This window comes from Anopheles funestus, chromosome 3RL, assembly GCF_943734845.2.
Source record: "Anopheles funestus chromosome 3RL, idAnoFuneDA-416_04, whole genome shotgun sequence".
NCBI lineage: Eukaryota > Metazoa > Arthropoda > Insecta > Diptera > Culicidae > Anopheles > Anopheles funestus.
The window spans coordinates 5,952,765-5,979,536 of NC_064599.1; the positions used below are offsets into that span (position 1 = coordinate 5,952,765).

At 42.9% G+C, this 26,772-nt stretch overlaps 2 protein-coding genes across 5 annotated transcripts in view; one reads left to right on the forward strand and one right to left on the reverse strand.

Moving 5' to 3' along the window:
- The window catches only part of LOC125769172 (RING-box protein 2), a 32,893-nt gene that overhangs the window by 839 nt on the left and 5,282 nt on the right, over positions 1–26,772 (forward strand). The gene's annotated exons all lie outside the window — the stretch shown is intronic.
- Positions 122–15,442, reverse strand: LOC125769161 (facilitated trehalose transporter Tret1). Of its 4 annotated transcripts, XM_049437696.1 has the most exons (8): positions 14,730–15,442; positions 10,659–11,045; positions 10,286–10,591; positions 9,965–10,198; positions 3,987–4,112; positions 3,042–3,213; positions 2,060–2,959; positions 122–1,986 (listed from the first exon to the last, which is right to left on the reverse strand). In XM_049437696.1, the coding sequence occupies exons 1-8, from the start codon at positions 14,832–14,834 to the stop codon at positions 1,799–1,801; spliced, it is 2,418 nt and encodes an 805-aa protein (XP_049293653.1). In that variant the 5' UTR covers positions 14,835–15,442; the 3' UTR covers positions 122–1,798. The 4 variants fall into 4 exon arrangements, with proteins under 4 accessions (XP_049293653.1, XP_049293655.1, XP_049293654.1 ...); XM_049437698.1 differs by lacking the exons at positions 9,965–10,198; positions 10,286–10,591; positions 10,659–11,045; positions 14,730–15,442 and adding exons at positions 4,340–4,683; positions 7,619–8,085; XM_049437697.1 differs by lacking the exons at positions 9,965–10,198; positions 10,286–10,591; positions 10,659–11,045; positions 14,730–15,442 and adding exons at positions 4,340–4,683; positions 7,607–8,085.

Below are 26,772 nucleotides of genomic sequence, written 5' to 3' on the forward strand. Positions count from 1 at the left end.
CTTTACTTCAACCTTCAAGATCGGGGGAAGCAATTGTTCAAAGCCGAACAACTATAATATTATAAAGTAAAAATTATAAGCAATCTTAAGTATAAAAACGCCCAATTAGCCACTGGAAATATTATCTACTTTGATAACTATTTTATTATTTTTCTTTGTTCAGTTCGGTTACAAAAATATGCGGTGTATTATCTCTAATATGCATCTTATAAAAAAAACTGAAAAAAACAATTATCTTTTCTGCGACATCCTCTTCAACTCCGGTTTCAAAACCGAGCCATATCTGTTGGTGATCGTACACCAAAAAAGTCACCTAAAGATTGTTGTGATTCAATCCGTTTTCATAAAATTGTTTGTTTCCTTTTTGTTCATATCGGAATTCTATACACGATGCGTAGCTAATCTCAGGGAAACAAAACACTAAAATATAAACTAATCGGATTGTTGATGCATTTTCAATAAATATTATTAACATCCCTGCTCTCGTAAAAGGAACCTCAGTGTCAGTATAATTTTAACCACAAAAAATACAATGAAGAACGGTAGAATGGACAGGTCCATCCGCTGTAATGTAACATTCTCGAAGAAAACCATTCCAATAATGAGATTCGTACAATTTATCTCCCATTTTCGTTCAGTTCCACTAGAGTGAACCAATTCGCGGCATAAACCCGTGTTTTTCTGGTCCAATTGTTGTGTCATGCTATATAATGTATCCTGCTGCATAAAATGGTTGTGGCTTTGTGTTTTACAATTTTCATTTCATTACCAGTTATGTTGTCTCGGTATACTATATACATTCGTTTTTCGGGAAGGTTCAGTTCGGTTCACACCGGGATATGAAGTACTTCCTAATTATATATATACGTCGTTAGACGTTCATCTACTATCGTTACATTCACTACCTCAGAAAAGAAGGAAATATTCTTCAAAACTAAACCATAAATGTATCTAAAACAACTAAAAACAAAAACCCTGTCGTTCCTCTGTGAGTAAATGTTTCGCTGCCCGCTCGAAGAGGACATGCAAGCAAGAAACAAAGTGTCACAGCTCTCTAATCTAGACTAAAGTGTGTTTTCTGCCAAGCGTGGATGTGCAGATTGTGTATTGTGATCGTTAAACTTATCATCAATGTTATAAAATTACTTTAGAAGCACCGCCAATGCAGGTGGAACATGCATTACATATGAGGTACTACTACTACTACCACTATTTCTGCGTTTTAAAACGTTTTGCATCCCTGCTGGCAATTTTATCCAGCTGTGCCGGCCACTATACTTGATCATTGAATGCCCGATTGAGAGGTTCGTTTCCTGCATTTATCGCACTTTAATGGATTATCCATTACACGATTTATAATAGCATCCCCACTGTAAGCATCTATATAAACGTATCCAATTTGATTGGAACATATCATGCTACTAGTTAGTGTCCTTCAAATCTGCGTATTCCTTTTTTTTTTGGTTTAAATATGAAGCTCCACACATATACTAGGAGAAACCGAAATCAGGGAGGAACGTTTTGTTTTTTTTTGTGTAACGAAAAAGAAGATTGTGGATGCTTCTAAAACCTACAAACGAAATCGAGTAAAATCTGCCACGGATGGCAAAAACCAAATCTATTGGATCATATCACATTCTAGTACTTGTATGCTGCTTTCCCTCCTATGTGTCTGGTGTGCAAACATTACACAAACACCGGTTCACGCGCAACCAGCATCAGCTGTGTTTCGCTTATGGCATGCGCGATCGAGTACCAGTAAACTAAGCGCATTCCCAACACGCACAGGTGTGTCCATTTACATGTTGAACGACAGTGGCTTAATGTTGGCGACGGAGCTCATACGCCGCACGCGACCCATCATCTTGCGCTCGATGTCCTCAAGGGATTTTCCTTGCGTTTCCGGCACGTACACGATGACAAAGAAAAGACCGATGACACAGATCGAACCGAACATCCAGAACGCACCATGATTACCGATGGAAGCTGGAAAGTGAAGATGAAACGAAACGCGCATATTAACATCCAAACTTTACTAATCCAGCTATGGCTGTCTTACCGGTAATGTCGGCAAACGTTTTCGTCACCACGAACGTGCAGCTCCAGTTGAATGCGGTCGCAACGGAAGCGGCCGAACCGCGAATCTTGCCCGGGAGAATCTCACCCATCATCAGCCACGGGATTGGACCGAATCCGAGCGAGAAACCGACGACAAACACAACGAACGCAGCCAACGGCAACCAACCAATGTTGGACACATCTTCGCCATTGTTTTTCATGTAGAAGAACGTACCCAGCGTCATGAGCGTGATGATCATTGCCACGTCTGAGATGTACAGCAGTATCTTACGGCCGAGCCGATCGATCAGTACCGTCGCGATGAACGTCGCTATGAAGTTCACCACACCGACAATGATCGTGCACAGCTTCTCGTCGATCGTCGAACCCGCGCTCTGGAAGATCTGCACCGTGTAGAAGATGACCGCATTAATACCGGACAGCTGCTGGAAGAACATCAAACCGAGCGAGATCAGCAGCGGCTTCAGGTTGGACTTTTTCAACAGATCCAGCATGGCGCTCTTGGACGCGTGTCGTTCCGCTTCCTGGTGCGACTTCGAGATACCCTTCAGCTCTGGCTCGACATCCGCTTTCCGGCCGCGCAGCCACTGCAGGGCTTTACGGGCACGTTCTTCCCGGTTGCGCGACACATACCAGCGTGGCGTCTCCGGGATAAGGAACATCAGTATGAGGAATGGAACCGGTAGGGTCGCACCGAGAAACGCCAAACCGGACCAGTCCAGGTACTTGCCGGCGACGAAACAGAGCAGGATGCCAATGTTACCGAACGCGGTCGGAAGCAAACCGAGTGTACCGCGCACCTCCGGTTGAACCGTTTCACCGAGATAGACCGGCAAAGAGAGTGAAGCAATACCCACGCACAAACCGGACAGTGCACGACCTGTAGCGGATGTGGAGCAAGATTTAGTGCGTGTTTTTTAGGGTTAAAAATAGTAACGAAAGCGCTGGAATAAGAAACTTACCGACGAGTACCATTGCTACATGGGTGGCACACCCGATCAGTAGCCAGGATATGATGAAGGGTGTTGCCGTCGCCAGGATGGTGTTCTTGCGTCCAAGATACTCAATCATCGGTCCACCGAGAATACCACCGGCCAGACCGGCAAGAGGCATAATACCACCGACCCAAGAGCCCTGGAATGGGGAAAATGGAAATACAGTTAGTACGGTTGACGAATCGGTTTAACCTTGAACTGGCATCAAATGACGTGATTGCATAGTGGCAAATTCCAGCATTGTGCCGAATGTTTCTTCCAATTTTTTATATTTCCCTCTCTGTCTCTCTTTCTCTTGTATGTACAAAGAAAGGAGAAGAAGTGTTTGTTTGCTTTCGTGCAAAAGCAAGCAAATTCGAATGGCGAGTGGCGCAAGGATATGCGGTACAGTTGGGGATGTATAAAAATATCTCTCCGATTGATATGGGTTGGTTAGGTTTTGTGTACTTGTTGTGTAGCAGCAGAACTATTTCCTATTACTATATTTATGAAGTGTGTCTCTAAAGGCGCCACTGAATAGCTAATTTAAAAACAAAACAGGAAAACGAATTAACGCGTGCACTATTCCTTGAGACTATCGGTTCCAGGCCCAGAAAGGCATAATAATCAACACATTATTTATTGATTGTTTTTGTTCCTGCTCGAGTCTTCCAATGTCTAATGAGTGAGTCGTATGTGGGACGTTTTCCCCCCCCATCCGTTGTTGACCATTTTAATGTATAAAGGGCAACAGCAAGCCGTACATTATCGGATTATTTCCTAACCAACCTGATGATGCCGTGACTGATTAGAGCGCCGGCATTTGATTAAACATGATGCGAGCCGCACGTGTCATGACGATCGAGCTTTTTTGTGTGATTTTCTATGCACTTACATTTGCACCACAGACTAAGATTATCGAATTGTACTTACCGATTGTTCCGTTACTTCGAATGAGGTAATGTTGCGATCTTTCATCGATACCAGCGCAGGTGAGGTGTAGGCGGACGAAAATCCAACCACCATAGATCCGAGTGACACCGAAAGGGCAGCAAGTACCTTTAATATTCCAGAAAATGTGGTTAACGGTGCGTTTTGATATGTGCTCTGATGAGATGAATATGATCCTTTAGTTGGCATGGCGACTGTTACTAAGGTTATGTTTGCGTATTAGGTCATTGATACTGGCGATGTTAGGTGAACACCAATATGATCTGGAGAGTGATGGTTTTTTTTTGTTTAAAGACATTCACTAAAAAAAAGGTAAATAGTAGATTGTTTTAAACCTGCGATAAGGTGCACTTGGCGACCGGTTCCTCCGCGGGTACCGTGAACGACACATGGGTGTCGGCACGCATCAAAATCTTCACCATTTTGCAGCCGTCTGTACACCCTGCAGTAACTTCACGATCACACTTGGCTGGAGTTTTAGTAACGCTCTTGCTTTTCCCGGATTTTGTAGACACTCGAATGTTTCGTTCGTCGGTGTAAGTTCAGCAGCACGCAATTCTTCAAAAAACGCAATTCTTCGTTACACTCTAAAGAGGTCGCGATCACTGATCAGGCAAAAAAATTGCTCCAGATCCTTTACCTCAACAAATGGAAAACCAAAACATAGAAAATGGAAGAACTAAAGAATGGGAAAGGAAAACACGGTTATTGAAACACGAAAACCCCGTGGTACATTGGAGGCTAAGCGAAACTCTCTGACGTCCGTGTGTGAGCGCGCGAAAGAGCTGCACGGCTCTAACCGGCCAAACCGAATGTGTGAAACGGACGAGGATGGTCCCGCGTGTGTGAATACGCAACGTAAGTACGCGTAATCTGTAGCAATCGCAGCATCCTGCCATCATTTGCTGCTGCTGGTGTGTTTGTGTGGCTGCGTGGCCTCTGATTGTTACTGCAACGCTACTTTGCCCCAACCAAATCGGGACTCATGACACGCTGTTGCTGCTGCTGGTGCTGATAGTGATAATGTTCCGGTCACTCCAGACGAGGAAGCCGCAATCGGCATGGATTTGTTGTTTTTTTCTGTCTTCTTTTTTCATCAAAAAAACATACTTAACCGAAACCGTTTTCCCCCAATTGGGTGGTGGGGAAGGATGTCGCGGCGAAATCCACCCACCCACAAGGGTTTGATTCGTGGTCACACAACCACACGGACGATGGGATGTAGTATAAATCAATGTTCCACGTTATCAACGTCATTCCCCGTTCCCTTTTGCAAAAAAATAACACACAGGCCCGGGCTGCCGGACACTACTTCCTTTCAGCGTTTTGGCCCCGATTCGTGGTTGACCCACGCTTCGTGTTGCATTCTTCTTCAGAAATTAGTGATATACTCGGGGAAGTATCTCCATTTTGTTTTTGTCTACTCGCCACAAACCGACTGCGGGACACCAAAGTCCCATCCGAGCTCAGCTGATTGTGTGGAGTCCAGGAAATGATTGTCCAGAGCTGACTCAAGTTAACTTTTTTTGACAAATTCAATTCACTCTTCAACAGTGTAAGATTAATCATTTTGGAATGTTTTTCGACTTGTAGATCATCTTGTTATAAGATAAAGACGCAACGTAAGGACCCTTTTTTACGCTTTTAAATAATAGTAAAAACCAACCGGTAGACAAACACACACCATTCCGACCGTTGCAATCGGCAGCCTGTGACCGTCGTCCCCCGGTTCGCCCGGTACAACGAGTGCAACTGTCGCCGCCACCGTCCGGTCGGATACAGCCGCAGTTTTCCTGTCTGTCGTCGCAAAATTTTCCATCACCAGCTTGCCACACAGTACTTGCTTTTCCAACATTGGACAATGGTGGGCACATGCACGGATACACACACACGCGGTCGCACTAATGCAAATCAGGGCGCAAACTAAGCACACAAACACATAAATTGGTTTAATTTACCAAAATATGCTGAAGGATAAACCTCAAGAAGCGGATTGCTTATAATTCGTTTGAAGAATAACACCCTCTTTTCTTGTAGCAAATTAACGCAGTCAGGACACTTTTCGGTTAGTGTACAAATCAATCCATTTCGAAAATCGACAATCGCACAGCTGTAACGAATAGACGCGACTGACCGCTTCCAGTACAGCACATCCACGACAAAACGGAAAGGATATCCGGAAGCGTGGAATAATCACACACAGTCAGCCCCACGTACACTGATGCAAAGTGGGCGCATTCGTAAAGGAGCAAGTGTTATGTCTCCATGGACTATCAAACCGTTTACTATTTTTTTTCTGTTTCATCCCCATTTCCCGGATAATACGATATAATTATCCGTAGTCCATCTGTGCTGCTGGGCAAGAAGACAGGCGCAGCAGTGTGAAGTTGCTGACCGTACGCGGTCATCGAGCGTTTGCTCTAATTTTGTTATCGACTGGATCTGGGATAAGGCTGGATGATGCGAAGTTTTCCGGGCCGTTTAACGATTTGAAAAATCACAAATATGTACTGTCATTGACATTGAAACCACTCGGACACACCGTACCGTGCAGGAACAGCTGGCAAGCAAAAAGTGATTGTTTGAGACACGATGCAAGGCTTCCCATCGTTTCGGGCATTTTGGAGGGGGGTGAGAAAAACCTGGCAATGAATTTCGTTTAATTGAAATTGTTCCATTCATTAGCATATTTGAGTCCTGCTGAGAGCAGATTCCATGTGGATATTTTAAGCCACCGCCAGTGGTTAATAGATTGATCAAGTACAACCACCACAGACGAAACAAATTTCAAGTGCAGGTCTTTAATTCGGACCTCGAGTTCACGCCTGGTATGATTATTTCCGGCCATCGACGTAGCTAAATGTGGCTATTAATAACAAGCATCATCCGTGACGACAGACATGTTCAAAAATCATATTTGGGCCACCACTTAATCCAAAGAGCAACACAGCACGCAACCGACCGCGTTATCAATGAAGAAAAGGTCAATCTTGACACCGTTTCAAATGCGACCTAAATCGCTGAACATCGTCGAACGCTACTAACCGAGCATGTACGTAAGTACATGAAGGATGTAGAGCATATTTAAAAAATTTATAATTTTTCAGCTTTGCATAAGTGACTTGAAAATTTGTGGAACTATTTGCCAGTGATGTTCTTCTACAGTTAATGCATCATTTTGTTTTTGCTTTTACACTGGCGCGTGAAAACTATTTAAGCTTGTTTTTTTCTGCTAAACTGTTCAGTAAACATACTACTTCCAGCAACAAAACCCCTGATCTTCTTCCCTGACCACGTACGATCGAACTAGGTTGATAAAGGGCAAAACGTGATCGTTGGGTAATGGGATTTGAATTAGTTTCGGTTTCGTCTCCCACCGATAGAGAGCGCATCATGCGCTAGAAATCTGATAGTTTCATCGCTCACTAGATCGAATGCTTTTGATCATTAAAATCCATAAAATTGCACTTTACACGCTCACCACCAGCACGACTTCCTTGCAATATCGTGAATCCTTGCACCAATGCAATCACACGCAACACACACACGCATGGAGATCAGAATTTTGTTCGCAGCTTCCTTAAGATAATAGAGGCTCTAACCGTGGGGGTCACCTTTCCGGTGTTGCTGTCTATCCGCCGTGCACTCACCCACGCGCACTGTCAGAGCTTGTGACACGGGGAAAGAAAGAACGGATTTTCCACACTATCTCACGCGCTTCACCATCGACTAAACCATGGCACCGATCGGTAGCAGCTTTTTATACCAGACTGTCGGACGGTACAATTCTAGCCGATGATAGCAAGCGACGGTGTCTCCGTCCGGGAGATGGTTTTCCAGGAAGGGAAATTCCTTTTAGAGAGTTGAGTGTAGTTGTAGTTCTGTGTGATACGCTCGCTGCTACCCTTTCCGTGGAGAAGGTCCGGCTAACCCCCTAAAACCCATAACAATAAATAAAGACTACTGTACGCTGCAAATCGAAGCGTAGCCAAAGGCTACTACGATCAGGCACACTCAGTCTGTGCACAATGGTTCAAATACCCATCATGGCACATCGGGACGCTCCCAACTTTCATACCGCTCCAGCAAGCGGAAGAAGATAAAGGGAAGTTAAAAGTGTCGAAGAAAATATGACCTCCAATTCTCAACGAGTCCTGTTTTAGTCAGGTGCGTTCCTCAACTGTTTCTAGCTCACAAGGACGGTTTACAATACATACTGACCAGCACGTGGAACAAACCTGGAACGGAGTGTATCAAAGATCCGTATGTGCCGATTCAAAACGGGAATCGATCGATCGAAATGGCATTCGCGGCCGTCACGTGTACGCCGTTAGACAAGCGATGTATGTATCTCTCCGTTTCTTTTGAGGAGTGTGGCAGCAATGCGAATCGTATTCGGTTATCGATAAGTCATTATAGAATTAGAAGAAAAAAGAAACTAAAACATTACGCGATGAGATTACTATGCCCGCACTGCAGTGCGCGTTGCATTGATGCATTTGTATTGCACACCTTGATGCATACCGCCGGGGCACGGCAGCAATGGCTATGAATAGTTTTGATTAATTAGCTGTCGAACAATTTACGCAAGCAGGGTTTGGGCAGAAAATGGTATGCCTCACGATATGGTTATGGAAGAACACCCCTCCTCTATCACAAGAACGTAAAAGATGTGATGAATATATGTCCATCATTTTCTGTGAGGTGGATAAAACAAGGTACGATTTCCATCAGAGGTCGTTTTCGATGGCCTTGATCTGGGTTTACTGTCCCAGGAATAGTATTTGTTCGATTGAAACATCGTTGAAAAATATTCCTATTTATTTTAGGCTTTAGTGTGTTTTCAATAAATTCAGTATTACTGACACCGTTCATCAGTATGCATGCAAAGCTTCTAGCGTACGTCCGGCCGAAGACGAGGACGAATCGATAGTAGAACCGCAATTATCCCGTTCGCACGCTATTGACGCCGTCCAAACGATCCGACAATAACAACAAGCAGTCCGATGCTTTTCCCGCTCGAGAAACGAGAGCTCACTCCCGGAGAGTGGTGGCCAGATGATAAGATCACGTAGACAACAGCTGCTTCCATTCTGTCTTATTACAGTCGGACAGGGATTCTCGTCGATCTTTGGTAGTAGCGTTTTTTTTTTCTTGCTACACGACCGCTTTAAGGTCGTTGCACGCGCGGAAAGTAGGAGAATTCGCGACGAATACGAAGAAAGCATCATTATCAGTGACGCAAATGTTGGCGCTATGGTAGTATGCAAAGAAACTACATGAATCTTCTCAGGCCACGTTTGAAACCTCCCAGACCTGTACGTTGCCCATGACCTCTAGGGCCACTGTCAAGTCCTTCCTGTGCCTTATAACAAGCATTACTTCGATTTTAAGAGTCTCTTTTACAAATAAGCTTTTTATATAATCATATAAAAAATCTGCCAAAGCCCGCAGTCTAATAGACCCAATACGATCATCATATACATTCATATATGTTAAAGCAGTCAACATCATTCCATTTACTAAAGTGGTAGATCTCTTGTTTGCAAAGCTAGTTTTAAATTCATATCCAAATATTTTGACCAGATATTGACCAGGTTCCCAGACGTTAGTGTACAATTTCTAATTACTATTTGCCAGATACACAGTATTCATTCAACTGTAACTCTAGGCTGTCTACTATAGCAAGCTGCCAGCTCATCTTCGTCACTGTCGATCGGCGGTACACCTTATCGGTATAAACAAACGTTCAAAAGGCAGCACAATTTGCATTCCGTCTGGGTCAGTTGAGTGTAGCACATCATACTAGAAGATTGTTGGCTTCCACACGCGTGCATCCAAACATGATCAATATGATACACATTGTTAATAGTCAATTCCGAAGTAATATACCCTCCACCAATAATTGAGTTTCGTCGCCATGCCATATTTTATAATTTGTCCTAAAAGATGACACCTACCTGTGTCCAGATATAGATGGGATTTGTGGTTGGCCGATACACCTCTAGCTTTGGTTTGCCTTCCTCGGTGATCTGTCGCACGAACGGTACAGCGGTGCGCATGTTTTCCTCCTTCGTACCCATTTCCATCTCGAGAAAGCGAATGCTTTTCCGTGAATCGGTACTCATTGACTTGGACTGTTGGAAATGTTTGCGTGAGCTGATGTAGTCCTCCTCGTCGCTCGAATCTAGATCCTACGGAAATGAAGATGCAAGATGCGTCATCGTTCGGAACTCATTCGTGATGATCTTTGTGCGCGCTGCAGTGACTTTTTCGCATACCTTCAGGTCAATGATGACGGGCTTGGTAATGTCGGCATCAATGCTCAGCAGACTGGTGGAGGGTTCAAAGTCTTCCTCGCTGCTGGACGGGGACGGTTCCTTGTCGAACTTGAACGAAATGTGTCGCGCATCGAGACTCTTGTGTTTGCGCTCCTGGAACTCTTTCCTTTGCCCCTCGAAGTCGTCCGACGACGAGGAAGCCTTAAGGAGCTGCTCGAGCACCTTCGCACTTTTCACATCGAGCGATACATGCTTCTTGCCTTGGAACTGTCTTCTGTTATCGGTCGCTAGCAGGTGTCGCAGTTCCTAAAACAGACATAAACATCTTATCAGTTGGACAAATTGGACACACTCGTCTAACAATGGTTCTTACCTTGATTAACTGTGTCTTATGCTCCGATGTACTGTGGCTTTTGTGCTTCTGAAAGTGTTCCCGCTGCTTACGGAAACTGTTTTCATCCTCATCGAACCGGTCCTCTTCCTGGTCGAACGATACACGCGAACTCTTGAGCGAAGATTTGGATTTGGTTTTTTCACCTGCCTCCAGAAACGGATTCGTATCGTCCGTCTCGAGTATTGGGCTGAAAGTTCTTTGCGGTTGATGTGCTGCAAGACCGCGCGCTGGCACACTGGCCAGGTCTTCCGCGTTGGTATCGAGCACGATCGTGTCCAAGCTGGTTGCTGTCGTGGATGTCGATAGTGAGCCTTCAGCCGTATTAACACGCTGATAGCCGTACTGCAGCGGGTCACGGATCTCATCCTGGGAAATATTGCAAAACCGATTTGTACCTTATTAGTTAAATTATTACACACCATTATCACTCAGACAATTCGAATATAGCAGCCTTTACCACCGTCCATCAATTCACCTGCTACATTACTGCGCCATGTTTTCGATTGGCTTTGGTGGCCGAATTTGGTTTGGTCATGCTACGAAATCAGAAAACAAATAAGTGCACTGAATATGTTTGTTCTTTGATACGTGCAATATTTGTCCTCTTTGATTCATTTTGGTTTCGATGCGTATTTCTTGTAGCTCTTCCAAAAACTAATGGAACAGTTTGGTCCAAAAATGGATTCAAAATTAAACGATACATGAAATGTTTCGTCTGAAACATTTCCGCTGAATGAAGTATTTCATCTCATTCATAGATGGCGCCACATTACTTACATCAACTGACAGCAATGAATATTCCAGCATGTAAATTCGTATTACACGAGATACACGATGCAATAAACGAATTCAACCGTGATATAAAAAAGATTATTCAACCAGATTAGCAAACTGGACATAACTAGTGCTACGCAAACATTGTGTCAGTGGAACCTTAAGTGGTGTTTATCATTTTAAATGGTCGTGTGTATCGTAAACGGCACAAGCATACTGGTGCACGTGTTTCGTGGCGCCGGTATGTAAATGACGACAATTGCTGCACATTTGCAGTCTGTGTTGCATTTATTGAATGTATCGTAGTAGTTGAACACCCAGCAGAAGCCGTCAGATAGCACGAAAACCTTCACAAATTATTACCAACTCACACTTAGTTGAAGTTCGCTTTTTGTAAAATTTTCTGTTTACCTTTCAAACTATCTTCATGCTCCAAATTTCATCTCTCCGGTAATGTTTTATTGCTTTGGTTGAATATATCCATTTTTCTTGCATTTCTCTCTTCTCTATCTGGTTCAGAGATGCTATTGTAAAGGCGCTCTCATTTATCTTAACATTTCTGCTTTACTCTGCTAGCGAATAGTATGGAACTGCAGTGCAGATCCGCGAAGGGGCGCGAACATTCCAGAGGCACTTATCGGCCACCTTCCGCCCGAGAGAGATTCAACGTTTGTAGTGACCGGTGCAACCGTTTATTTACATTTTCTTTAATCGATTCAACGCGTGTCGGTTTTCCCGGTACAATTTGTTGATAAGAAAGGTTAGGTGAGCATACCTTGTTGCAATTTTTGCTTGTGCGCCAGTGTAAAATTGTATTGACATGCAAAATGCCACTTAGGTTGGCGTATACCCCGGTTCAACCTACAAACATTCATCTACGTCAGCTCGTTCGTTTTTCTCTGTTTTGGCTTTCGTATCGTGACGCAGTTCGTTCCCGTGGTTACGAGCACAGCTCTACTTCATTAATGTTGGTACGATATATTTCCGTATGATCCTACGTTACGGTGAAGATCTTGCAGAAGATCAACCTAGGCAGCGTTCTTCATTCATGCGCGGTCTGTGAAATCTGTCGGAAAGTTGATTTTCTTCAGATAAATACGGTCAAATATAAATAGCTCCATGTGCGCTATAGAGATTTAGGTTACGAAAAAAACCTATTGAAAAGTTGTCGTTGAAATCCCAATGTGATCGTGCGACAGCGCTACAAACAATTCCAATTTCTCGACATTGTGATCCTATTCAAAATGAAATATTTATACATTTTTAACCTATCAAACGTAATACGTGAAGGCAAACATGATTTTGTTTTTTTTCTGCCACCTCAAGAGTGATCGTATCCCCAAGAAGGTGATACCTTTTTTATGCTAGATGATTGCCGTTTATTTACAAAAATACATCAAAACAAGCAGTCTCCTTCTCACCAATTTATCAATTGTCGACTGTGTTCGTGCTGGGCCATCTTGTGTACCAATGTACGTCAGCAATTAGCATCCTCAAAAGACACGAGACGATCGTCACTGAAAAAAAAGGTGTCTATCACCAACAAATCAACAGTTCGTGCGTCTTATAAATTCGCTATTCTGAGCAGCTTTCAACCTCGTACTGCGATCAGCGTGTGATGTTTGTTTTGTTCATTTTGAACCATTAAATTGTTTGCTTTTTTTTGCTTTATTCATTAAAAGGAAGATTTTTTACAACTAATTAAAAGAATCATCTTCACCTTAAGCATGTAAATTGGCCAACTGTATCCTATCCGAATTGCGCACGAAATGGACAAAATGTATCTCAAAGGCAAAATGATATCCGGAAGGACATTGCCAGCTTATTTTTAATCAATTTCTCAGAATTGCAAAGGCAAACAATAGAAACGACAAAACAACCACAAGCATCGGGTCGGCATGCGCGCCCGATTGTGGATGGATGCAATTATCGTCGATGCACCAGCAGTGCAACAGTTTGGCATTAGTACCAGCCACTCATACGCACGCAACGTGACATAAAGGTGGCGGTGGTTTGAAAACAATTTCAGGGCAAAAAAAAATGATACCCTTCGAAGCAGGTCCCAATCTGTGAAGTGCACAATAAAGTCTAGCATGGAACAATTCTGCCACCGCTACTAAACTTCCGTGAGCAAACTGTCGCGTGTAGCAGTTCGTCGGTGCACGATCATTCCACAGGAGATAATTTATCGTATCACTTACGGCACTGGGAATAAAGAAGCGGAAATATTGCCTTGCATTTCGCTTGCAATTAATAATTAGATTGTATTTACCTTTCGTGCAATGCTATGTAACCTCCAGTCAACATATTGACCTTATGGTGAAGCTATCTTGATTGTAAATACAATATGTGGTCCTGCTTAGGTATGTTACGTACAGTAAACAAATGTAAAATGTTCATTTTATCATCCTTTTCGTTTAAATTTTCATCAATTGGATTAAAAGATCCAATCGTTGAGTAAACAAAACATTCATCAAATGTTCCGGCCATTATGTGATGCGAAGAGCATAAATTTGTACTTCATCTTGAAATTCGCGTGTGCGACTGTCACTTTGTTCGCTTAAAAACACATCCCCGTCCCAGAATCACCCTTAGTATCACACACCTCCCCACAATGACATACAACACCGTTTGGGCGACATGTTTGACCTTTTTCGTGACATTGACCACCGCACGGTAGCGCGGAATTTGTCGCCCGGTCTAAATTCGTTCGATTTGTATCTTCTTCCGCACGATCAGCGCAAGCAAAAGGTGGAAGGCGGAAGATTAGAAGAGGACCAAACAAAAAACCAAAAAAAAAAAGGGAAAGGTGTGCTCTGCCATGGCCGCTTTCAAATCAGCGACAGCAGCAAAAAATGTCAAAATTTGCGATCACTCCGATGTTTGTTGTTCGTCCACCCACGGTTAAGCGGGCAAATTTTCGCGCTCGTGGCATAAACATTTTCCTACACAAACACATAGACAAGCACTGTAGAACAACCACCTTTGCCCGATCACCAAATTCTGATCGTTAGAAAAGTGTAACCGGCCAACAAGGAAACGTGAACGACCTGCTCAGCGACTAGCAGTGTCGCAATGGACGTAAATCGTCCACCATGGTAACCTATGACCCGTGCAAGACCTTCGAAGAATTCACTGATCTTTCTGGTTGGCCGATTGCCGACGATCATCGATGCGACAACGGTGGTCAAGTTCTATTTTGTTTCATTCAAATTGAATTCGCGATCAAAAAAAAAAATCTCGATCACCAACTATTAGATAAACTGGCAAACTTACTCCTCCTTCGTTGGTCATCGTACGCTTGATCTTGTCGACGATTCGACCCATGGGGCCGGATCCACTGCCACCGCCTCCGCCTCCACCACCACCACCGGTACTCATTTTCGGACGGTAAGTTTCTTGGCTTTAGTGAAACCGAATCTTCTCAGATCTTCGATCCACTACCACTTCGAAGGCGTTCACTGCACTACCACCTCCTTTTTGGTGAATATATCTTCGCTCTGGCACTTCAATCACCGTACGATCCGTTTTTTTTCACGTCAAATCATGCGGCAAAGTTTGCGATTCACTTTCACTTGTACGTGCCAGCTGAGGCACTTCTGCTGCAGTTTGCAGAAGGAGTTTCTGTACTATACACCACTCGGGTCACACGTTCTAACCAACACTGGAATTGATTCTTTTCCGCTTATGTCAAGGTTCAAACTTCTGCTTCTCGGTTTGAATTATTGATAAGCCGCACCAAATGTTGCTCCAGAAACTTCGTCTTTTTCTCGTAGTTTATGAGGGCCACGAATCAACAGCTGATGTAATTCACGATTCGCTAATGTGCGGTGTGCTGAGTTGAGACCTCAAAACAAACCAGGCACCAAACAAAACAACAAAAAATGGTTGCGTTCACCTGTGCAGACAATGCTGCTTGTTACATTTGAAAACCGCGAGATTCGCGCGCGCTATATAGACGATAAGGTTTGAAAAGCCGTCCGACTCTTTGACCAGCTTATATAGCATTTCTGTCTCGATTATATAGACGTCCGATATGAGTCCCACCGAGTGTTTCACCAACACCTTGATACGCGGGAACTGTTCACAGCCAAACCGGTGGCGTGCGCATACTGAGCGAACGGAACCAAAGCGATCGGCAGTGAGATCTGCAAAGTCCCCAGCTCGTTCGCCGTACGAGATGCGGTCGGTTGTATCGAGAAATCTTGATGCTACGCTTGCGTTAAACGTGATGTCCCCAAAACGTTTTAGGATCTAAGTCCCAAAAAAAGATCTTTTTATCTCTCGCACACACTGGGTACGCTGTTTTAATTACTCTCGCGCTCGTGTTTTAAATTGTTTAAGGGGAAAAAAATGAAGTCAGATTAAAAGACATTAGGTCGCTTTATCGGTAAAAGGAACACCGATCAAACACCCGCCAAAAACGGAAGGTTCTCCTTTGCCATCTTTTCTTGAAGGAAGTTGCCAGATAGGCGGGTAAGGATGGAAGGAAAGGAACGCATTCCAACCACACATGTGCAGTACGTTTGGGGACTCCCCATACAGACACAGACCCAATCTTACTGACACACCGACACGGATCGATCGCTGAAATTGCAGAAAGGCAGAAGCTCGCATGTATCCACCCGGGTTACTGCCTGCGTTCGCTGCAACATGCAATGAAAATGCTTGGATCTCCCCACCCAAAACATGACCGAAACATGACAACCATTTTTCACTGTCTGTGTTGGTGCCCAGTATCGTTGTGGTGAGTGGAAATTTCCTATGCTCTCAATATGCTCGAACTATGCTTGTTTTATTTCTTTTTATGCTTTCGCCCTTTCTGCGCCCGGGGTCGCTAAGTATGGGTCTCAGCGTCTCTAGCTGGGACGTACGTTCGGTATGTTCCAGAAGGAGTATATAAAATCAACAAACAAAAACTGCATTCAGCAGAAACGTGAAGTGCAGCACGTGTAGCTCTGACATATTGCTCCGTATGTCTAATGGTTCATGCGACTTAAGCGAGAAGGAAGATAGTTTTGGTATGCGACTTACACTTTGTGCTCAGTGTTTCTATTTTTGATTCTCTGATCTGTCGCTTAGTAAACTATAACGATCGATGACTTTTCAGCATGCGAACGAGAAATGCCAAAACGAATGCATCTCTCAATGGACGACCGTTAATGTTCGCTAGCATCATATCTTGAAGTATAAAGAATTCTCATGAATACAAGTCCCACGACTTCAAAGAAATGATTAGGTTCGTGTGTCAGATAGCTATTGCAGTACAATAGTCTGCGATTCCTGCCTAGCATGCGCTCGGTGAGTGTATCTCCCAAAAAGAGCTACACAAATCCCGAGGAGGTCCCTAAGCGCAAGGTCCACCTTAAAGTGTATGAACCCGTGATACGATGACTGTAAAAATGGTCCACAAATTTACACACATACCCGAGCGACCTTCGCTAAATGTTGAGCTTCCTATAAGACCTATCGAAGATTCACGCTATCGATACATACAATTGACGAGACGCGCGTAAACCTCCAGATAATGCTTATTGGCCATAAATCCACCATCTGTCGCTGAACGATTCCGTCCCATCCCAATTGGGAAACAAACCCTAGTGGTTTGGTCTCCGTAAACGCTTTATCAGTGATCAGTCAATTCAACAGGATTGTAAATAGGTTGTAGCGCTAATTGTCTCCCCATTGGCTCCCCTTTGGATAATGCCAAGTGCGTTCGAATAAAGGTTTATTCTAGACACGGTTAGATAAGTACTTTTAACCTGATAACTTCTATTTCACGTGTCAATTGCACGGATTGTAATGTCCTCCAGGCGAACTTGAAACCAATGATGCGGGTGGCGCAAAGATTAAACCCACGAAAGGCACTTCAGAATCTTCACCCTTAAGGCTCTTTTCTGCAGCAAGCGAAACAAAAGAGATGCTCTATCATTATGCCAACAAAACGATGAGCTGTGTAGTCAGTATATAACGTATAAGATGGCTAATCCTTGTTGCTACAAACGTAGTCTTGTTGTGGGTGCAAAGCGAGGAAGCAGGGATGTGTACCAGTTGTGAACTTGACTCTTCCATCACGCGCGGTACCGCAAACCGGAAGAGCTTGTGAGCAAGGTTGATCGTGATTCACATACTGCTCCAAGCAACGGATATTGTTAGGAGCTATTAAATATGTTTTAACCCGAATAGTCAATAGTTTGAAGTGAACGGTGGTGGGAGTAAAGTTTGTCGTGATTACTATAGAATCTCACATAAATATCTACAGTCGTCGATCTTGAACTTGCCTCTACTTTGGCTGAGAGGTTTTCCGATGACGTGGGGGGATGTATAATTCCTACGCGCAAATAGTTTTATCTATCTTTGCAAATAGAGATCTAGGTTCAGCTAAGATTTTATCTCCAAACGAGCCTGTAGTGAAACCATGCGTTACCGACTGGTCTGCTATGATTGGTTCGAAACTAATTGCTAGAACGCGTAAAAGATCGCCGTGTAGCACTTCTCATCCGGAGTATCTACGGCATACTAAACACTGCAACGTGTACTGTGGTCGTCGAATGCGCATTCGTTTGCAATAATGCTACGTCCACATGGACAAATCGTATTGGTTACAGCTTTTGCCAAACATAAAAAATCCGCTTTACATACATACACGGCACGCAGTGTTTTGCGCACAATCGCGAGAACTCGATTCAATGTACATGGGGAACTCACCGATTGTATACACTCCCACCCTTCCAACAGGTGTGAGCATGTGGGGCAGCTCACACACACACACACACACGCACGGTCCATCACATCAAAACATGATTTACGTGCGTGTGTGCTTCCAACTTCAAGGGTATCAACAGACGAGCCCCCTTAAAGGTGGACGAGCCCTCGCACAGTTCGTCGAATGAACGGCGTTTTACTCTTTTCCTCTCTCTCTCTCTCCCCCTTTGACTCTCTTCCGCTCAAAGTTCCCCAACCAGATACTAGTTCCAGTCAGCACCCTCCACGACCACCAGCGGTTTCTATCGTACAGATCCCACGTTGCAAATATACTGCTGAGCACGTTGATGGCGTGGACGACTCTTTTTTTTGTTGTTGTTTGTTCCACTCCACCGTACTAGCGATCACCGGTTTTCCTTTTTTCCGCTCCCCGTTTACTGCTCGTCCAAGTCACCCGCATTCTTTGCACGAGCCCATGAAACGGATCAGTTTTCATGAGGGTGAAGCTCCCACGAATCGCGAGTGATGTAACACGTGTTGCGGATATACATGGTGTCAAATAGTCGAACATAGACGCAAAGAGTTTTGATGAAGTATCGCAACGCGATACTTAAAAATTTGTCGCAAGGGGGCACGACTGGAACTTACGAGAACCTGCGGTCTGATAACGCATACCGGATAGCATACGTTGTAATAGGGGTGTAATATCGATTCCAGCGTGATTGCCTTGGCATTGGTGCAAACATGATAAGTGATGTGTAGAGAAATTGGCTATACCTCTCTCATTTCCTTCCGTTTTCAGGGTGACATGAACCGTCATACGCCCTGTTTGAATGAGTTTGCAAACGCATGATGACGCTGCGCTCGTGTGTCCACTTCAAAATCGTTGCTGACGACATTAACAGACACTATTACGATAATACCGAAATAAAGTTGTAAACGGTGCTCAAGAGCTTCAAGTTATCGAACCATCCGGAGTGCTTCAGTGGAAGTTGATCGTACAGCATACTTATGAAGGTGTGACACACATTCGCGAACGCTGTATGTTTTCCCAGCTGTTGACGTACTTGTGGCCTTTCGACGATCGACGCAATAGTCTCGCACTATGTCATCATTCCAAGAAACATTCAAAAGCATCCTGGTTCTCTCCAGGGAGCAAAAAAAACAAAAGAAACAAACGAAGTTATCTTTCATGATCATACCGGTAGGTGGTTCAGTTAATGGCACCTGTGTTTTTGGAGAGTTGCGTAAATGTTGCTTGGTTCCACGTTGGGAGAAAGAGCAATCCCTAACCAGGCCATAGTGGGAGCAGAGAGAGAGTCCCAGAAGATAAAGTTTCGCACATAAACCAGTTTGTTTGCTCGAATGGAGTTCCGGTTGAAGGGAGCGGAAGATACGAAGAAGTGACGTCAAGGTTATGCCAAGACGTGTGTTGTGGTGGTTCTTCGCTTAGGTCATGGTACTGCAGATTTTCCATTCGCTTCGGAGTGTCAGTCGATGTCAAGGTTATGGGGTGCGTTTGAATGTTTGTATCATGTATCAAACATAAAAAAACATTTTTTTAATAGATTGTTGTTTTACAACACCAATTTCGCAACGATTCTGGACAAAAAATTGGGAAACGTTCAAATTCACCACACCAATTCACCATCGTCAATCTTCATTACTGGTATGATGATGATGGCGAAACCGGAATATAGAAACAGGAGGTGTAGGAAAATCAAATAAGGCTCAAAATCATCTTGTTGGTAAATAAAACACTTAACCTTCGCTGATCGTTGATTGACGATTTTGCGTCGCCATTGTCCGCCGGACGCTCATTTTCGCTTCTTGCTGTCACTTTTTGAGGTATGGAACGATTAAATTGACAATGTCGGATGGCAATATCGATTGATGTGAGAATTTGTGACCTGTTGAGAGTTTCCAATAGAACAATCATGATAGATGATACGTCTTATCTTAATATTCAATCTCGGCTGGAACCGCCCAGTAACATCGCTCCACCCAGCATCGGAACCGCCCAACGAGACGAACATTAAAATGGCCGATGGAGGAAGATTACAATGTCGCTGCTAAAAACTGAAGAAGAGAAGATCAATTACTACTAAATTGGATGGTAAACTACAATATTTTCAAAAATATTATTCCTCAATGTTTTCGATTAGCGATCTTATAGGACCAGAGTTCAATTCTATAACATGCATACCAAAGATATTCATTATATGAACCATACAGAATCGTATTTGTTTGGTTTCAAGGCGGAAATATTCGTAACAACCAATTCGCGACAGGTATGAAATTGATATATGATCGAAAAAATAACTCTTTTTACTCTCGTTCTCGTGGAACTCTAAAGATAGTCTCGTTCATGGTTCAATCGCGCTGTCACTTTGCGGGGTTTTCTCATTGTATTTGTATCACATCGGTTGTGGTGCTTGTTTTACTTTCCACTTTCAAGGTCCCTTATCGCGACCAAACCACCGCGCCCCAGTTTTTTCACCTGCCACAGGTAGATGCTTTCGTGTACCGGATTTTGGTTGTCGCTCAAGTTTAAAAGTTCCGATTTCTGTACCTCGAGTTCGCTAGTACCACTACCAATATATGTACCTATCATGATTGCACCGCGAGTGCTGAAGTCACCGCGTGTAATGAAAAAACAAGTAAATTTGGAAGGGTTTTCTAGAGTTCGGTGCTCAACCTTCAAACGTAGCAGCGCGAAACGATCGTACGATCACTTCCGACAGGGACGAATTGTTCTAGAAAAATAAAAGCTTCAAGCAATGCAGCACGAGACGTGGGAAGCGCAACTGCACATGCATCGAACGCGATCAGTATCTGGCACACACACGCCGTCGCTTCGCATTGTTGCAAGCGACTACAAACTAATCGGAGTCTAGACAGAAATCCGCATAATTTACATCCGACAGTGGGATCGGATGGCAAGGCGATGGAGCTCCTAGCCTCATTGAACTGGAATTTCACCTGATCCCTGGACGGGGCAATTAAATATGCACCGTACCTATTTATAGTGCACTTTCAGACCTCCCCGTCTATGTGATCCAGTGGGTAAAGAGTCATCTGATTCGATCATTAAGTCAGATTACATGCTTCAGTTCACTGTTGACGTAATATCGGTCCTGTCCTTCTCTCCACAAGCACCACAGGATGTGATCGGCGCTATCTAGTCCGGTGGCATTGTGCACGTGCTTATTTTCTACGCATAAAGCCATGGTACAAGGGGTAGCGTTTTGGGTAGTAGTAATGAGCCCAGCTGAGGGAAGGGAATCCATTTCCGTAGAACAGGTCCTCGTTCGATATGGCAGGGATTGGAAGCTCAGTGGAAAATTTTTGCAACCAGTTATCATCCTTTACATCATTTCGGAGTTTAATGTGATGAATACGAACTGGTGGTAGGACGTATTATTGAATCAAGAATCAATAATATCAAGAATCTTATTATTCCAGTCCCAAACAAGATTGAAACGTTAAAATTCGTCTAAACATTCGATACTATGGTAGTATTTAAAAATAAATCGAAAATTTTATTTTATTTTATTAAAAATTGCTGAATCGGACATAAGCTCATTATGGACGAAGTTTTTGATGAGATTCAAAACTTAAGAATTAGGACAACTCCAGAAACGGCCGCGGTTTCTAAAGAAATAAAGATTTATAATCAAAAAATCGTAATATTTTATTAGCCAAGTAGGGTATAATTCGACTCGATTGTAAAACACACCCCATCTTGCTCTGGGACCCTGCCTGCAGTAATAGTAATCTTTGCCAAAAACAAATACCGATAGTGAATTCACACCTCATCACCTAGGAGGAACCTCTCACACTAATTCAGAAAGCGCTTTATTGAGCCTAAAGCAATTCTCGAGACGATCGCGAAAGAACCAACGGCCGTGTGATGTAATTAATTAAACTGACTTTGCACAATGTCAAATTCGCCGTTGAGTGGCCTGGTGGTCGGAAAATGGCGAATATGTTTTTGCCTCTACACTGCAATGAACCATCTGTGTACCCGTGTGTATGTGTGTACTTTTGGGGGGTGTGTCTCATCTCGTTGACACCAACACATTTGAGGAACATCATTGCTGTCGCATGTAAAGTTTGCAATTAAATAAATGGGAATAACATTTTGACATTTATTTTCTAAAATCGTAAATAATACAATATGAAAAAAATTACAACACAAAAATTATGATGGCGCTTATTAAATGTGTTAAATTACTCTGTTGCGTGACCCGTGTAGCGAGTTGCGTCTCAATGGCGCACGTGTGACGGGCGGTTAAAGCGACTTCATTTGAATTATTCTGTCGTAACAATTCGTTTGGATTGTTCTGAGCTATTATGATTACATTATTCATAAAGCCCGGGCAATCTGTTGATGATGATTTAAATCGCATTAATGTAGATTATTTTATCGATTAGCTTTCTCCATTAAATCAACTCCGACGCGACGGAATGTGGTACGCAGACACATTAGGATCATTTGTGTGCATTAATGCGAATTGTCTGGGATTATTTTTATTTTAAATCCAAAGATACAGTACACGACCATACTACACGTTTGGAATAGTTTTCAGATTTGTTTAAATGACTGAATATTCAACTTTAAATATTTATGGCCTATGAACATCAACAAGGTTTTTAAAGCAAATTAGAGGAAGAAATGAAAAAACGCAATTTTTCGTTACTCATTTCGTACATTGGACCTTACTCGATAACACCAAACACCAACTTAACCGACGGCTCTACAGCTCTGTTATTATTTAGATTAAAATCGTATCCATCAAATACCAAGCCCCCGGTAACCACTCGCCATGACTGGCGGGTTTGCTAATTACTCAAAAGCTGAACAATTAAATGTGTGGAATGTCATGCCGTTATACGCCCGAAAAAATTGTTAATTCATGCCGATTTTTTGCGAAATGATAAGAAAACATTGGTCCAATCCGGAACAGAGACGCGACTTGTTTTTATTAAGATCGGTAAGAAGATACAACAAAAATAAAAAAGCAAATCTAGATAAATTTCATCAGTTGAGCTTTGAAAGTGGGGAACCGTATGACGAAATTGCTTGGAGTTTTGCTGTGCTGTCCACATTCACGTTTGCATCCGAAATTTCTCTTTACCGTACGTCATCATCTCTCCGTCTCACATGATTTGTCTGACGTCTGGCGGTTAGTGACGTGCGCGAAGGGTAAGGAAGGTTAATGTATTTTCGGCCTCAACTGCCCGAATTCGTATCCCGAACGAATGGATGGCGGGTGTGTCTTCGAAACGGTACACATGGTAAACTGTAGCCGTGCAATGATGGCTGTGACCGAAGTACACTCTGATTCATGCCCCCTCTGGGGTTTTACGGCGGTGGGAGTGAACCAAACGGCAAGGTCGCGCTGTGCAGCATTCGGACGAAAGTCCAACGCAAGATAAACGGTATGTGATGAAATATTGCGCGAACCTCCAAACCGTTGCTCAATATGATTCATCCATGTTTTGTGCAATAAAGATCAGTCGAGAATAATGTTCTTTAAAGTGCAATATGCAAAATTATCAAACAGAATGCTTTTTTTGCACAGAATGTAAAACTTTTCCACTGAAGCTCGCAATCAGAATAAAACGACCACAGAGTTGACAGAGTTTCACTAATGAATGTTAATCAATTCATTGGCGATCGTGTGATGACGGGTGCGAATCAAGTACCGATATCGGTCGGTTCTATTTTATCGTATCGATGTTAACAAGAAGCCTCGAATCGATGGAAACAAAAAAATCCATCGAGATGACACAAGTGAGTGTATTGCAGCGGCATGGTTCAATTGATTTGACAGCTAGCTGTCAATTGAAACGAGCGAGCGAACAAGAGAAAGAGAGATAAAGACAGGCGAGTGCTAGATGATCCTTCTGTCAAGTAGTAACCTTATGACGTAAATTACTAACGATGACGTTCATGTAAATTTCATTCATAATATAGGCAAAAAAAACTTACAAAAATATGTGATCTTTATGGAAAATTTCACTGTGTTCGTGCCCGAAACACGACAAAAAGCGTCATCGATCGTACAGAGGGAAGGCCAACCGTATTCGATTGCGTATTCGAATCGATCAGTGCGATCGAGAGATGTGCTAGATGAGTTACCCGTTTGCGATTGATCGAATCGATCGGGTGTAGTCAAGGTTAAAACAATTAAAATCGATCAATCTGGATGGCATTAATTGGGATCGGTTGCGTCGTTCGGAACCTTGATTGGGCGTACTGGGAAGTGTTTCAAGAACATTTGAATATTGTTCTTATATTTGTCTATATCATATTTCAAATCAATTAAATGGACAGAAACGAGTTATAACTTTGTATGCTCTCAAACACGTATTTGCGAATTTTTCCTCCGTGTCTCACCACACGCCAGCAATGGTCGACACAATTCGTTTGTTTACTTCGGAGTTTGCCCCTGTTCACTCACTGTTCACTCGTGGAACGTGTCACGCACGCTTAGCGAAATGGCAATAATTGAAGGATGGTCTTCTGTTGATTGCAAAAATTTGCCAAAAATTAGTACATCAAGCGTGTTGTGTCACGATGCTTTCATTTCCCAAATCATGAGTAAATAGGGGGGCGAGGGGGGATTTTTTGTTTTTTACATAAAAGTCGAACACTCAAATTTTCGGCGCATGGTTGCACAAACGTGCGCTGAGGATAGCAAACTGTCCATCCACGTTCGGGTGGTGGCTTTGTTAGCATTTGGCATGTTTTCTTCTCCCTCTTCATGTCTGTTTGATCATGCAATTTGATAAGCCTCTCGATAGGAGAAGTTTGTGTTTCGCTGTGGTTTTTTGCTGTCCTTTTTTCCTTATTCCTTCATCCATTATATATGACCACAAATCAAAAATATACTTTTGCTGAGCACGAGGGTGTGACCAGCCGCTTCTCTCGCATACGACGATGACATTCATTTCACATTGAAGAATGTGACCTTCGACTTTATTGGTGAAGCAGTAAATTCGCGGGAAGTGAATAATTTGTACAACGCGCCGATTAGCGCACGAACGTGTAAAGTTGCTGTTTTCTGATTACAAACTGCGATCGCCAGATGATCATCTTTGTTTAATTGGAATCCTTGGCTAAAACTCAATATGTTTGCGAGACGACATGATTAATTAATTAAACTTAATTTAGTTTCACCAACATTACTATACCTATGCAAAGAAAAGGTGATATTCAACCCAGAATCATTCGGATGGAGACAGAGTAAGGATTGTGGGGATACTCTTGAGGTCCTTGTGAAGAAAGTTTTAATGGAAAGTATTCCAACTTTTATGTCTAGATGTTTGGATTTTCGATTGAATGCGATATATTCTACGAATTTCCACAGTTTATTACAATATTTTCTCGCCGACGTTCCTGTCCGTTAGATCTAATCAATCAGTTCGCTAGAGATCTCCTCGGCGATCCTAGAAGTCTTATATTACATGTTCTAAACTCATCATTCTTTGTTGGAACAATATTTCGAATTTCAATAACTCTTCCTCCTATGGATATCGTTGACTATCGCTAATATCGGTGATGATCTACCATTTCCAATTTCATATCCTTTACGTCCTTGTGAAAGTTATTGCTCTTGTTTACAACTTTTATTACCATTCTCAACGACCATTTTGTATGATCTAACAGTCGGTCACATAACAATGGAAAAACTTATATGCCCCAACACAGTTATGCGCTTGTCAAGCAAAAGCCCACGTTCATCGTCTGCGGTGAAGGTGAAAGTGATAAATTTAGAAGAACATATTGACCGTTCCCCTTACACGCTTTGCCGAACATCCAAAAATTGTCATAAAACGTGCTCGCAGATTTTCTACCTAAAAATAATACACTCCCGCACCAACATGCAGAAGCTTGCTGAATGCAAGGGAGAAAAACTTTGTAAATAAACACACATGCCGTACGCGGACACGCGAGAATAAAATTATATAATTGTCAACAACATCGTAAGTTTGTTTGTTTTTTTTTTGTTTTGCTTTCAGACGACTGTCGGCGTAAGTTTTTTTGTTTGCAATTTTTGTATCTTTTTTCAGTAGATAGACGTAGTAGATCATGATCCTCATCGGTTATTTATAGGGTTACAGCGTTTACACATTTTGCGACGCTTAATGTCACATTTTTGAAAACATCTTTTCTGCGCACAAACGACAAATTCGGCGTCATAGACGATCGTTCTTTAATGTTTTGCTCTCGAAAAAGAACAATCAGTTGGTGCGAAAGACAAAGAAAGGATAGGGTAATATTTTTCACCCTACAAATTAACCCCCGTTAAATGAAGGAAAAAAAACAAAAAAAACATTCATTTTTACAAACAGTTGTATTTGTTTTGATTGTGGGCGCGTTGGAGGTGTGTCGTCTAGAGGTATATGATTATGGACGGAACGAATGTTAGTGTACACACGCTGCGTTATCGGTTAGTAGTAGTAATGGCGGTAGAGCACCAACAACACCAACCCACCATTCAGAACGTTCGGCCATTGGCCGTGACCATGGCCATTTTGAATCAACCCCCGCTCCACCACGGTCCGGTACGATAACACGTGCTTTCCCTTACCCAACCACTAT